At 30.9% G+C, this 14,805-nt stretch overlaps 2 protein-coding genes and 1 long non-coding RNA gene across 3 annotated transcripts; 2 read left to right on the top strand and 1 right to left on the bottom strand.

The window, feature by feature from the left end:
• Positions 1-6,465: 6,465 nt before the first annotated feature.
• LOC142556690 (WUSCHEL-related homeobox 4-like) lies at positions 6,466-7,424 on the top strand. The gene is made up of 2 exons (XM_075668176.1): positions 6,466-6,763; positions 6,991-7,424. The coding sequence occupies exons 1-2, from the start codon at positions 6,466-6,468 to the stop codon at positions 7,422-7,424; spliced, it is 732 nt and encodes a 243-aa protein (XP_075524291.1).
• A 2,747-nt stretch (positions 7,425-10,171) lies between these two features.
• On the top strand, positions 10,172-11,785 carry LOC142537534 (uncharacterized). The gene is made up of 2 exons (XR_012818558.1): positions 10,172-10,253; positions 11,437-11,785. It is a non-coding gene; the product is annotated as an uncharacterized LOC142537534 (long non-coding RNA).
• Positions 11,786-13,082: 1,297 nt separating this feature from the next.
• Positions 13,083-14,095, bottom strand: LOC142537527 (GCN5-related N-acetyltransferase 8-like). The gene has a single exon (XM_075643040.1). The coding sequence runs from the start codon at positions 14,020-14,022 to the stop codon at positions 13,306-13,308; it is 717 nt and encodes a 238-aa protein (XP_075499155.1). The 5' UTR covers positions 14,023-14,095; the 3' UTR covers positions 13,083-13,305.
• Between the last annotated feature and the right edge of the window lie 710 nt (positions 14,096-14,805).

The following is a 14,805-nucleotide window of genomic DNA, read 5'->3' as shown; positions in this document are numbered from 1 at the left end:
ATGTTTTATACTGTCACAACATTATATTATACATAATAGAGTAAATAGTCTACCAAACATTAATTTGATCACCTTTTATATTATTAATCGGTCATCATTCGGTCGCTCTCGATCATTCTCCCTCACTCTTTGGATTATTTTATATTAGTTTTAAATTTTATATTATCACATCATTAAAGTATACTATAATAGAGAAATAGTCCACAAAACATGAATTTGCTCACGTTTTCTATTATAACATGCAATCTTCATTCGACCTTCCTCTATCGCTCTCAGTCTCTATTTAAATTATTTTTCACTAGTTAAATTTTATACATTCTCATCCATGAAATTATACGATAATATAGTAAATTATTATAAATAATGAATTATATCACCTTTTATACATTGAATAGTATGGAATATCTTCAATTCATGCATACTAAATCATTAATGTTCAATTGCGTAAAAAAAAAACATCCAACTATCCACTTAAAAATAACAATATTTTCTAGTACATCAAGTGGTTTTACGAGTACATTTTGTCTTATAATGTCCAATATCATTTCATATATTACATTTATTCTTTCATTGTCGTCTAAACTAGTGGCGGAGCCAGAAATATGGCTCTACCCGGGCTAGAATTTTAAATTCTACAATCTTTTAATATTTTAAATTGATCTACACAGGCTAATATCATATTATTCCAAAATTATACAAATTTTATATATAAATTTTTTTAAAAAAAATTGGGCCACCCGGGCTAAAGCTCGGGTATACAAGAGTGTGCCTCCGCCCCTGGTCCAAACTCTCCAATAGATGACTTTCTTCGTTTATTTGATCTTCCCCGTTTTGGTTTGAAGTTAGGAGGTATGTTACAATAAATTTGAATTCTCTTTTTGTATTGCTCGCACTCATATCAAAATCAATTTCCTTTCGTCCACATTCAACATTTGCATCAAAATCATATTCTCTTCTTCTACCTTCTACATATATCAAAATTCATAGCACTAACCTCCACACATCCAAAATGCACATCGATGTCATTATTTTTTTCTTTATTAACTCCAATATCACAAATCTTAATGACTTCCACATGCAAAACAAGTCTAGTACGCAAATTACCAAATGATAGATATGTTCCTGAGGATCTTGAATTTCGTATATAGATTGGACATGTTTTGCAAGTATCTACTTCTTGTAAATAGCTCAACTTTAATTCATTTTCTGATTGACCCAGACCATGTGTCTCATATGTTACATTCATAACACATTCTATGGTCAAATTAGCATCATCAATCGAAATAGTTAACTGTTCATATGTTACTGGGGTATTTTGGAATTTTTAGGCGATTGGAGAATTGAAAACTAAATTAAGTTAAAAGTAGGGAGCCAGACCATTACTTATAATGGGACTCTTGAAATTAAGCATTGGAGATTTATTTGAAGTTTCCCCATATATGTATACATACATACATACATACATACATACATACATACATACATATATATATATAAAATGTATAATTTATATGAATTTTATATAAAATAATTAAAAAATATTTAATCAAAGAAATAATTATTTAGTATAAAAAAATGTAACTACATCATTTATAACTAAACTTTAATATAGAATTATGAATCGAATTAAATTTAAATAATTAATTAAATTAATATAAAATATTTAAAATAATTATTGAAATAAGTTGTTATAGTTATATTTATTTTCAATATAATATTAAATATATCAAGTTAAATTTGTAATTATATTATATTATTGAATTTATAAAAAATATTAAATAAATCGTGAGAATTAATATATATATATATAATTAAAATAATATTTCGAGAATAGTATTTTAAATAGATGAATTGGAGATTGATATTGTATTTGATGCAAAAATTGTACTGTTTTGATAAGAAGTTGCAAAACATAGAATTAAAAACTAGAGATAACTAGTGCTTTAATCGACATATCTGGTCGCGCTAGGTTGATCCAATTTTACCTCCCTAGCGCGAACTGCTTGGTGCTAAGGGGCGCGCTAGTGCGGTTAAAATATATCGTATTGCCGCTTCTTTCACACAAATCTTCTTCATTTTCACGTTGGGACGAGCAGGGACGAGCAGGGACGAGCAAGATTACTCGCCCCATCACACCCTCCTCGCAACTTAGCCAATAATTTTCTTTTTGTTTTATCAATTCTACCTATAAATCAACCGAAACATGTGAAAGACGAACAATATGCATAAATAATAAATAAAAATTATAAAATGCTGGCTCAATACTCTAAACTCTTGCAATAATAAATTAAAATAACACAATTAAAACATGTAAAAAACGACACTTATCAATTGCACTTGTAAAGCTCTATCAAATATTTCATTATTTTAATAAAAAAATCTATTACATTTTCTCAATAAAAAATCTATTACATTTTAACTTTTAACATTTTATATAAACATTATATTACATTTCATTATACTCAATCACATTTATTCGCATTTTCTTCGTCGTTATTCCGAATGTTCCTTCATTTTTTACTTGGTTTTCTTCATCATTTTTAATATGTTGTGTTCGGGTAGTAGTTTTTGACCAATTATTGAGCAAATATTGAACTTCTAAATTTTCTGGCCTTAAGTTAGAATGTCTCTCATCCTATGTATTTCCTCAAATACTAAAAGCTTGCTACATTGTTACCATTGAAACATGACAAACTAGAATTTCTTTGTCATTGTCGACAAATTAGATATATTTGTGTTTTTTGTAACCACCATCGCACTATTTCGAAAGTTTCCTCATATGCATTATTAAAATAAAAAATAGTGGTAAAATAATTATCAAGTTTTGATTGAAATTTGTGAATCCTCGTGGATGTTTCGTTCATTCTCTTAATAAAAATTGTGTTTTAGTAAGTTTAAAAGTAATATTAGTAATGAAAATATATATATTGTGATTCATATGGAACAATTTGTTCAACATATATATAAAATAAAATCAATAAGATATTAGGAACTATTTACATAGTGGAGCCTAAAGAATTATAATATACTGTTAAGTCTTATGATTAAAACAAAAACACATAAAAATATTTCAGATTTCTAAAAAGTATTTTTCTCATTTTGCTTTAATGACATAAATACATTGAACTAAAGATTTATCATTATATTTAATATGTTCACTAAAAATGCATGCAATGTTGCAACAATGTGAGAAAACTAAATGAAAAGTAAGATAATAAACATCAGATAATTGTTCACCAGCATCATGAATTTTTTTAAAAAAATTCACAAATACTAGTGCATATGTTCCATTGATTCGAAAATAAATAAATATCACGAGCATGCATATATTGATGAAAAAATATAAATAACAAACGTTTATATTATCTGTGGTTGTTGATTTCAAATGCAATAATAATAATAATAAAATAATTATTGTCCGATCAGGCTAGTAAGACACGTCCAACCTGGCGAGTCGGATTCGGCGGGTGACAAGATTTTTTACCCACAATCGTAATCAGATCGCCTTAGGACGATTCCAATCACGATTCTGGATCAATTCAGTTGACTTGGCTAATCAGCCCGTTGACCACAAACTGGTTCTAGTTCCGATTCGATTCAGGGTCAGACCCAACCTTTGGCCAAGTCTACCTCTCCTCTTACAGATGCCCAAACTTTCGATAATTGTGAAGCGTAAATAAAACAATAAAGGGGCGTGATTTGACATGACGTCAAATATAAAAATGAAAATAATTTTTTTATCAATTAAATTGTCATATTTCGAGTTATAATCTATTAAATATTCATAATTATCATATAAACTAGTAGTGTTTGGGCACGTGTATTGCACATATTAGAAAATAAATAATTATATATTCGAAAATTTTTGTCCACTAATTAAATCCAATAGACGATTTTCTCAATCAGAGCAATTTTTTTCCTTCTTTATGTGGGTCAAGACTAAAGATATATACATGAAATATTAACTTGGAATTAATAAAAAAATATTGTTTTTGTAATAAAAAAAATGGGGACATGCCAACCTACCAAATGTATTTAGATATATATGATATATCAATCAAAGTTGTTTTTAATTCTATGTCTTCAGAGTTTTGACGAAGCACCGGAAAATGTTGATGTATCTGACTCCATGTCGTCAATATGACAAAAAATAATCGGAAATTAAAAGCAAATGCACCATAACTAAATTTGAATATTTAGTTTATTAAAACCCTAGATACGTTCACTGGTCAAAAAAGTTACTTTCACTATATAAATTTCAAAAAATTCAGCTAAAGATAACATTTTAGAAAGACAGTTACAAATTTTATAATTTATGATTATGATGGCATAAATAGATCAACTTAGATGTATACGCCAAAGCAAGTCCTAATCGAAATGAAAAAATTTACATGCTTTCATTCATTTCCTCCCTTCACCATTATCAAAATTCAAAGGGTCGTGTCTTAATCAACTAATGCTCCTAATCTAACAATCTTCTGCACAAGCGAAGCTTGAACCAGCAGCATAGTCACATTTGCCACCACGAGAACCGTTAGTAGAGCAGCATTCGCGCGCCACGTTCTTGGTCGAAACAGTGTAACATATGGAAGAAAGGAATGACTCAACTTAAATTTCGAGTCAAGTAATACGAAAATTTGAAGATAATTTTATCAGGTATGCAGCAAACAAAGTCTTGTGCAACTTTACTCTAGAATTAAAAAAAAAATCCTCATGCAATTTACTAACCATGCACCACAAACTTCATCACACCATTTGATCTCCTAGATAACAACTTTCTAACGTGTCTACGCATTGTCTTCTATTTCAGCTCTCGCCATTCAATATCATTATGGCTATTTAATTGAATCAGATCAATTTCTCATAGCTAGCTAGCCATTGTTCAATTGAAACACCACTTCATTTGGCAGGAAGATATTTATTTAATTTAAGTTTGGCATGCCTAGGATATTACTGAAGAACACATGCAGTCCATACACAACACAAACCATAGAACAGCAACATAAACAAGAAATAAAGATTGTCTGTGCCTAAAAAATTAAAAACAGCTCGAAAAAGTAAACAGTACTCGTCACTTCCATCTTCCTTAGCCTGGAAAGTCAGGCAGTAAAATAGACTTACAACGCGATCGAGCTTGAGAAGCTTCTCAAGCTCGAAATTTCTTTCCGTGTATCAATTAAACTCAAACCGCAGAAAGAAATTATTTATGTATATTAAAAAATCAGGACAGTCAATCTAATTGTATAACCTTGGCATTGTTGAAGGCGTTCAAGGCTAATTCGGCCACATCTCTGTGTTCATATAAAAAGTCGCCGTCCAGGTATGCATGTGTTCTATCCACCAATCGAAAAAGGTATAATGTTTGGTATATTTAATTTTTAAAATTTGGTACAAACGAAGTTTGTTTGAATAAAGTATAACATAGTTCGAAATACCAAATATAGTAGAAGATTTCATTTTCTCTCTGGCCTAGCTCCTCCCTGCACCAAATTAGGTGTGGAGGCTTTCAATTTTTTTAATCTTTATTTAATTTTTAATTTTTATAAATAATATAATATAATTATTATATCATATAAATGTATAATTTATATAAATTTTATTATAATTCTAAATATATTTACCATACAAAATTATTACTTAGTATAAATAATCGATGTGACTACATAATTTATAATTAAACATTCAATATAGAATTATATTTATTTCCAATAAATATTAATAAACTTAGATATATTATATATACATCAAAGCAAAGCAAAATCCAAATCAAAAGGCAAAAATTGATGTTGCCCTCATTCATTTCCTCCCTTCACCATCATCAAAGGGTCGCCTCTTAATCAACTAAACCATATATCCTAACAATCTTCTGCACACAACAATTTCCAAAGCCTAGCTCCTACACTCTTTAATTTACACCCAAAACCTCTCTGTCTTTTTCCCACATTCCCCATCCTACCCCTCTCCTCCAGCAACACCAATATGCTACACACTTTCATTCCCAAGGCAAGCCCCCCTAGGGGCAGATTAGTCCTTCCATGCATGCCTAAACCTCAGCCGCTACACTCCATGTTTTCAGAGATGGGCTCAGCACCAAAAAACCATACGCATGCAAAAAACACACATTTATTTTTCTCTCCCTCTTTTAATTTCTCCACTCTCAATATTCTGTGTGTAGTTTTCTTGTTTGACCTTTTGTTTTATCTCTTTTCTCCCCATAAAAATATGGAGTATTTAATTGGAAAACTAAATTTGCACGAATACACATGCACCATATGATTGGGTGATAGCTAGGGCGAACTCCCCATTAATCCCCTTTTCTTGATTTTATCCCCATCTATATAAACCCCACCAACAAGAAATTTATTTAACCCACAAAACGATCATCATCACAAGTACGATATACACATTCGATCTTTTTTTTCGAAAAACCCATCTTTGTATCGGATTTGCTTGTTTCTTGCAGAAATGGAGGGTGAGAATGAGAATCTTGGGAGTGGTCCAGGAGGGTCTAGGTGGAACCCTACGAAAGAGCAGATAAATATACTGGAGAGTATGTATAGGCAGGGTTTGAGGACTCCGAGTGCTGAACAGATTCAGCAGATCACCGCGAGGCTCCGGGCGTTCGGTCATATCGAAGGGAAGAATGTGTTCTACTGGTTTCAGAATCACAAGGCGAGGCAAAGACAGAAGCAGAAGCAAGAGTCTTTCGCTTATTTCAATAGGTTCCTCCATGCGAATCCACTGTTTCCACATTATCAGAATGGTAATGCATGTATTCTTTTGTCCACCATTAATTGGTCTGTAATCATTATACATATGTTCTTGAAAATTTTATAAATCTGACGATTACTTTCTGATCGATGGAAGTGGTATATTTTGTTTTCTTTGAATTCTTGATCTACTTTACTAAACATGAAGGAAATCAATTTTTTTAAAAAATTCGTATAATTTATTTTGAAATTAATTTTTAGTTTTGTGTTCCTAACTCAGTTATTTGCGGCCCATGCTACATCCCACCACCCCAAAATGAATCAGGTTTCTTGCCACAGTGCCCAAAGGTGGCAGTGCCCACATCTGCAGGTCTCAAAAGGAGACTATCGAACCCCACAAGTCAGCCGTTCCATCACCCCAGGAGCAGAAACGAAGACTACTACCCGATTTCGACCCCGAAAAACTCTAAAACACATAACCAAGAAACACTGGATCTGTTCCCGGTCCATCCCACCGGAATCCTACAGTCGAAAAATGGCAATGGAATAGATAACGGAACCGCTTCGAGCACCCCGAGTTCTTCAGAGAATGAATGCAGTGTTAATCTTGGTACAGATGAAGAAGAAAATGCCAACCGCCATGGCTACCAACATGATCATGATCATGATCATGATCAAGATCATCCCTTTTTTGATTTTTTCTGTGGGAATTAAGTCGAATTGAAGGTGTGTTCCTTCTCAAAAAACACTGAATTCTAAGCGTTTTTTCTTCAGAACTGACAGCTGAAATGTGGTTTTAATGTCGAAAATGAATCTTGACTGCAGATTTTTTGAGTTTTTAACTTTTTGCTGTATTGGGGGGTTTGGACACTGACACAAGGGTTGCTTTTTCTCTCTTGGCGATGGACAAAATGTACGCTGTAATTGAGATTACTGACTTTATAATTATCACAATATGCTGCTTTCATTTTATTTTCATGTTAGTACATTTTTAAGATTTGTTAGTTGGATTTTGAGCATTTCTTGTCCATTCTCTTATTTATTTATTATTATTGTAATATTTCTGTATCATTGCTCAAATTCTGTTATCCAAAAATAAAAAAAATTACTTGAAACTGAAATCGTTCGATTAACTCGAAACGTAAATTCATAGAAAAAAGTTCGATTTCAAGAAAAAAAATCGAAATTAAAAAAAATTCAAGTTATTGGACTAAGATTACCAAAATTTACACATGCGTGTTAACTGTCTTACCTTAAAAATAAATTATCTATTATTATTTCATGGATGATGATAACATATGATATAAATTAATATTTAAAAAATATTATCTATCATTTTAAGTTCTCTTTATTTAATTTATTTATCTGATAACATATAAAAATTTTGTTATTGTAAGAAGAAGTATAATTAATTATGCACTTAGAATTTATTTGTAACTAATTATTAATAATTTCATAGGTTTTGTTATATTTGAAAAGTTTTCGAAAAAATAATATGCTATAAAATGAAATATTTATGAGTATTAATGTATTTACCTATCACATTAATTATTTGAAAACAAATAAGAAATAATTATCTAATTAAATGTCGAGTTATTTCAATTTATTTTGAAAAATTCAAATTTGATTTTGAGATCCCTTAAGATATAAACTGCATTGAACTGTTTGAATTGGTTATATCTGTTTATTTAATTTTAATTATATGATTTTAAGTTTTGTGTATTTTTTATATATTTAATTCTCAGTAATCTCTATCATATTAAATAATATATAATTTTTTATATAATATTATATTTTTCAATTTTTAAAAGAGTTTCATCGTGAATTTTTTTATATTAATTAACCATAAATTATTATTATTATTGTTGTTGTTATTATGTATCTTAAATATAATTTTAATATAAATATTTGTTAACATTTTAAAAATAATTAAATTTTTAATCTAAATTTATTCGTCTAATAAACAACAAAATTTTTGAATTGGTAAAAAAAATTATTTATTAATTTAAAATTTTGATAAATAAAAAAATAAACGATTTTTTAAATATATTGTAGATTTTTTTATTAGTAAAAATTTCACTCAACTAAGATAAAGAAGTCAATTTAACGATCAAAGATTGTTATTCTTATTTAAGCGCTATCTCAAACGACATACATATTTTTATAGAGCAGGTCTCTTGTGAGTCGGTATCACAAATTTTTATCTGTGAGAAGAGTCAACTCTACCGATATTCACAATAAAAATTAATACTCTTAACATAAAAAATAATAGTTTTTCATTGATGACCCAAATAAGAGATATGTCTCACAAAATACGACCAGTAAGACCGTCTCACACAAGTTTTTGTCATCACATTATTAAATGAGATTAATAAAAAAGAAACACAAAACCATTTTAATTTAATTTAAAAAATTAATAATTTTTTAAAACTATTATTTCGTGAGAACATGAAATTTAGTAGATAAGGATATTTTCGATGAATAATCTAGTTTTTGAAAATATTTAAAACATAAATATTAAATAGGTGTATAAATTTATCAGATTAGCTCTAAAAATAATTAATTCATATTCGAAATTATCGGATTTGAGACAAATTTAACATATTTGAGTTTTTTTTTCCCCAAAAACACATGGAACTTGAGCACAAGTTTAATCTTCTGGGAGAAGATTATCAACAATTGAAGAACATATGAAACATTCACTCTAATGCTTTGTATGTATAAATTGATTAATGCAATAAAAAATTCGAGAGAGAAAGTAGTCCAGTGAGAAAAAAATTTAAAATTACAAATTATTGGACTTGGGATGAATGAAAACATTTCCATTTAGGTCGAATGAAGTAATAATTTTCAATCCCTACATTAGCAAAATAGTAAAGAATATGTTTCAAAGAATAAACAGAGAACCCTTCTAATTTAATCATTACATAACCAAATTAAGATGAATAGATCTCTTGTGAGACGATATTACTGATCTTTATTCGTGAGACGAGTTAACACTGCTTATATTCACAATAAAATTTAATATTTTTAGCATAAAAAGTAATATTTTTTCATGAGTGACTTAAATAAATTATTTTTATCACTTGAGAAGTTTACGTGTATCATAAGATTCATATTGGAGATTCAAATGAAATTGCTATCATGAGGTTCTATGTTAATTTGACTTGTAATTCAGATATGAGGTCAAATTCATTTATTATTATATACAAAAAAGTTCAACGATCAAATTGATGTAATTAGAAATCGTTGCATACAAAAGCTAATCAAAAAATGGAAAATGTAATTTAATTCACATAGCCAAATCAAGAATATGTGCATCCATAATAATATCATAAGCAAGAATCAAAATCCGATCGAAAGGTTATTTGTTGACCGAAAATCATATAAAGATGTCGAATCCGATCTCGAAAATCCGAAATTTCAAAAATCTTTGGCGATAAATGACTATAAAAATGAGCATCAAACTTGCGATCGAACATAAAATGGAGAAGTTGGTGTCATCTCTTTTGGTTTTAGGCCTTTGTTCATCTCTGGTCTCAGGTATAAACTTCACTTCGCTTCCATCATTTTAAAGCTCCGCAATTATTTTTCCATATAAATATAATGAAAATCGAATAAATAAATATAATACTCTACAATTGTGGCTAAACAATCCAAGAGAGCTCGATCGAAGAGGAAATTACATTTCTCATCTCGTAATTTGGATGTTTACGAGCTTTAATTACATATAAAAACTCTTGTGAGATTGTCTTCCAGGTAGATTTTGGGAAGTAGATCTCTAAACTAACCCAATTCAAAAAAAATATTAATTTTCTTTATCTCAAAGTATTATTTTTCAAAGTAACTATGAACGAATCGACCCTTTTCACGTATATAAATTCATAAGAGTGTTTCACAAACATAAATTCGTGATAATATCTCACAAGAGATCTAGTTAACCATCTATATATCGTGATAATATCTCACAAGAGATCTACTTAACCATCTATATATAATGTTAAATCACGAGCACAAATTGTAAGAGAATAAATTAGCTTCTTGTGTGCCATATTTCTTCGTCGTTTTAACTATTTTTTGGTTTAAAAATTCATAGATTACATATTTACATTAAAGTTAATAAATCTGAGGATGAATTTTTTAATTTTTAATTAGAAAATTTTTTTTACGTAGGATGATATCTTGCTATTTTAAAAAATTATGATGTTTTATAATTTTTTATTTAGTCTGGATGATATGGTCAATTTATTATCATGTAATAAGACAGATTTATTCTACACCTCTATCCTATAGTTAAAGGGCTTAGTAAGTATAATAGATCTCTTGCTAGATGATTTTGATTCACGTGTCAATCATGCTTATATTTACAATAATAAGTATTAATTTTGGCATATGATAACGTAAATAAGATATATGTCTCACAAAATTAACTTGTGAGACCGTGTAACAAAAATTTTTATATAGTAAAACATTTGAGGACACATAATATACTTTAATATATCAGAAATACACCTTTTCAAATAACAAAAATATTTTATTTTGTGAATTAAAAATATCATAAAAACTTAGTTTAGTAAATCTGTATCGTATATATAACCACAATATCAAAATAAAATAATTCTTTATCTTTATTTATACTTATCATAATTAACTATGTAAATACATATATGTGTGAGTGTGCGCGCGCGCGCGATCGAGTGTGTCCTGAAAGACATGATAAAAGCAGGCACATTATCAAGAGTTGAAGTGGGAAGCAAGAAAAAACCTCTATGGGGTCCAATTTGCAGCAAGGAGCTTGACGGTCTTTGTGATGGCACAAAGCTTGATTCCTGTGTCGAACCATGCAGCAAAGATTTGGGGGCAGATGTCGTTATTGAAGCTGATTGCAGACTTGTCTATAACGGACCATTTAAAATCAGATTCTGTTCTTGTTTCTATAAATGTGCCGAATGGCCACCCGCTATTGGAAGTTGAAAAATTAGTGGCACGATTGTATCATCATATCAATAATCTTTAATCGTGCAATTTATCTATATTCAGATTGCGAAGTCCCGGTTGGGTCCTTCGTTTCTTCATTGTCTGTGTTTTCACTGGGTGGAAAAACGCGGGTAAAAAATAAGGGGCATAAGCTAACGACGGTTTAGGCTCGAAAGCGAGATCAAAATTCAACGTCTGGGGTTGAAATTAATCAAGCATGTACATCGAGCTTGAGCAGAACTGCACAAGTTTAATCTTTTAACAGAACAGATAAGCAACTATTAAAGGACGTATGAAACAACTTTCCAACAATGGTTCAGTGATTCAGTCTAGTCTAATGCATAGCCACGATTAACTGCAATCAAAATCATCAAAGAAGCCAACTTTTTGACAAGAAGTACCATTTATTCCTTTTGTCAAGTTATTTTTTCTCAAGGCAATCAGACAGTGTCGCCCTTGTTGCGTAGGCATGAAAGGAACAATCTGGGCAGAGCAAACAAAAACAGCATAGGCATTGTGCTTCAACCTTTATACTTTCGGAAAGGGTGAATTTCATCTCACCACAGAAACTAAAGAACCGAGCTCATGTCATCAGATAATTTTAATACCATCAACATGGGTTGTAAGAAACACCAAACACCCCGATTAAATTTCAACAAGCTACGAGAAAAGGTACGGAACATAGGTGTATCACCAGATTCATTCACCAAGAATTTTATAAGCACATAAAATTCAGCACACAATTCCACAACATATCAACATAACTAAACCACGAGAACAACTCACTATTCAACAATATCTTTTATAGCCATTATAATCAAGGTAAGGCAACTCTCCATCACAATAATAATGCTAAATATATCATCAGAACGAATTCACAATCCATAGCCAATCATCACAGTTAAGAAAAGTAAGCTCATCCATCATTTTTGCCTCATGCATAAAATCAATTTAGCAGTGAGTGATGCTTTTCCTATGGTCTGTCATAGAAAACAGATATTGTGCAACTTCAAACAGTAGAATATTCATTGGACTACCAAAGATTGAGATATTGTTGATCAACCAATTTATTTGACTTGCAAGGTACAACAATAGTTAAGAAAAAAACCGAGTTCTTGCCCAACCATTGGTTAATCAAAGTCATTTCGAAAAGGTCGAATCTTTTTACATTTCAATAATCAATGATTTATCTCATAAGATGCACTTAATTGACACATTTAATTTGAAAAATTGTGGAACGCCATTGTTGCCAAAGTAATAAATCAATAGTTTCAGCACTTGCAACAACAAAACACAGCTGCTAATCCAGTGTTTTGTGGAATACTCACACGCAAAAACATTATGCAAATGATAAAATTGAGCTAGAATTCCATTAAATGAAAACGCCAACTTCAGTAAACAGCTAACCTCTGTGTAAAGCACTTGATTCATAGGCAAGGAAAAAACAATCTCCTTTCTTTAACAAGAAATTCTGAAAATTATGCTAATACAAGTACTCGAATACATTATAGTTTCCCGTATAACACTCCCACAATCTCTCGAAATCAGCTCAAGTTTCAAGATGACTCCTTTTATTATTTAAAAGACGCCATAAAGATCAGAGTAAACACAAGGAAAATCAAAGGTTAACATGAGCATAAGCCTGAAGAATCTCACCGGTGAGCCTACAGATCCTCCACTCCGGAAGAACCTGCGCCCCCATCTGCTCGTAAAAAGTAATGGCGTTAATATTCCAATCCAGCACCACCCACTCCACTCTCCCGTACCCCATCTTCGCCGCCTGCGCAGCCACTGCAGAAAGCAGCATCTTGCCCAATCCATTCCTCCTGTAACATTCCCTTACAAAGATATCCTCAATATAGAAGCCGGGTTTCGCCAGAAACGAGGAGTAATTGGGGAAAAACAACACGAACCCACCAACGGTAACGTCATTAAAAATCACATCAACAGCACTGCTTCTGAAACTCTCCTTCTCCGGGTCTTCAACTGGGAGGTCCAGGTTGAAGGATTTCAGGAGCGGGGTGAAATGGGGGTTGTTCTGGGCTGGTGGGAACGGGGAAGGGGAGAGTTCCAGGAGGAAGACGGTGAAGGAAGTGAATGGCGGAGGAGGGTGTGGGGGGAAGAGGGTCTCCGAGAGGGAGTCGATGGTGGCGGAGAAGAGGTGGGTGAGGTGCTCGAATACGGCCATTTGGTGGATGAGCTTGTGGATATGGGGCACGTCTTCATTTGTAGCGAGGCGGATGCGCGTGAAAAGTGTATGGCCAGATGGAATGGATCCCGGTAAGGTTATGGCGGCGGCGGACGGCGGAGGAGGTGGAGCTGCAGCGGCTGCCATTTTCAGAGGTTTTGTCGACGATTCTTGAAGGGAAGTTGGCGAATATTTTGCGGGTTGGTGTCAGCATACAAACGTTTGCTGGCAAAAGGATATATATTTATTGAGTCAAGTTTTTTTAAATAAAAATTAAATGTAGCATAAATATTGCATAAAAGTTATTATATATAATTTTTTATTATCATAATCGATTTAATCCCAGAAAAAAAGTTATTGAAAACATATATAATGAGATCTATGAAAATATCAAGATATATTAAAACTTGAATATGTCAAATTTATAATATTTCAAAAAAAAATTTATAACATGATATTTCACAATCGACATTTTTCGAGATATATTGGATAAAATTCCAGCTAATATAGTAGTCACAAACCACTCGAGGCATATTGTATAAACTTTCGAAGTAATATAGCTGCAAGTTATTTTAGCAAGATAAATCATAATAAACAAACTTAATTTGTGCGACGGACTCACTCAAAAAAATTTAATTTCAAATTTTTTATCCAAAGTCCAAAGTGACATCCATAGTTAGTTACCCGAATTACTATGGCTAAATAAATATTAGATAGACAACATATATAAATTATATGTGTATATTTATGGCTATTTATATCTAACTCTTTTATATATAGGATGATTGATCTTATTTCTAATATTTTTGTTGGGAAGTAACATTTTGAGAGAAAAAAAATTGAAAAAAAAAGTATATTTGATATTAGGTTTTGAGTTTATATTTCTTTGTGTATGTTAAATCATATGAAAATATATTCCAATGGATATTT

The sequence above is a fragment of the Primulina tabacum genome, chromosome 1 (assembly GCF_025594145.1).
Source record: "Primulina tabacum isolate GXHZ01 chromosome 1, ASM2559414v2, whole genome shotgun sequence".
In the NCBI taxonomy this organism is placed as follows: Eukaryota; Viridiplantae; Streptophyta; class Magnoliopsida; order Lamiales; family Gesneriaceae; genus Primulina; species Primulina tabacum.
This window is presented reverse-complemented; position numbering and strand designations above follow the sequence as displayed.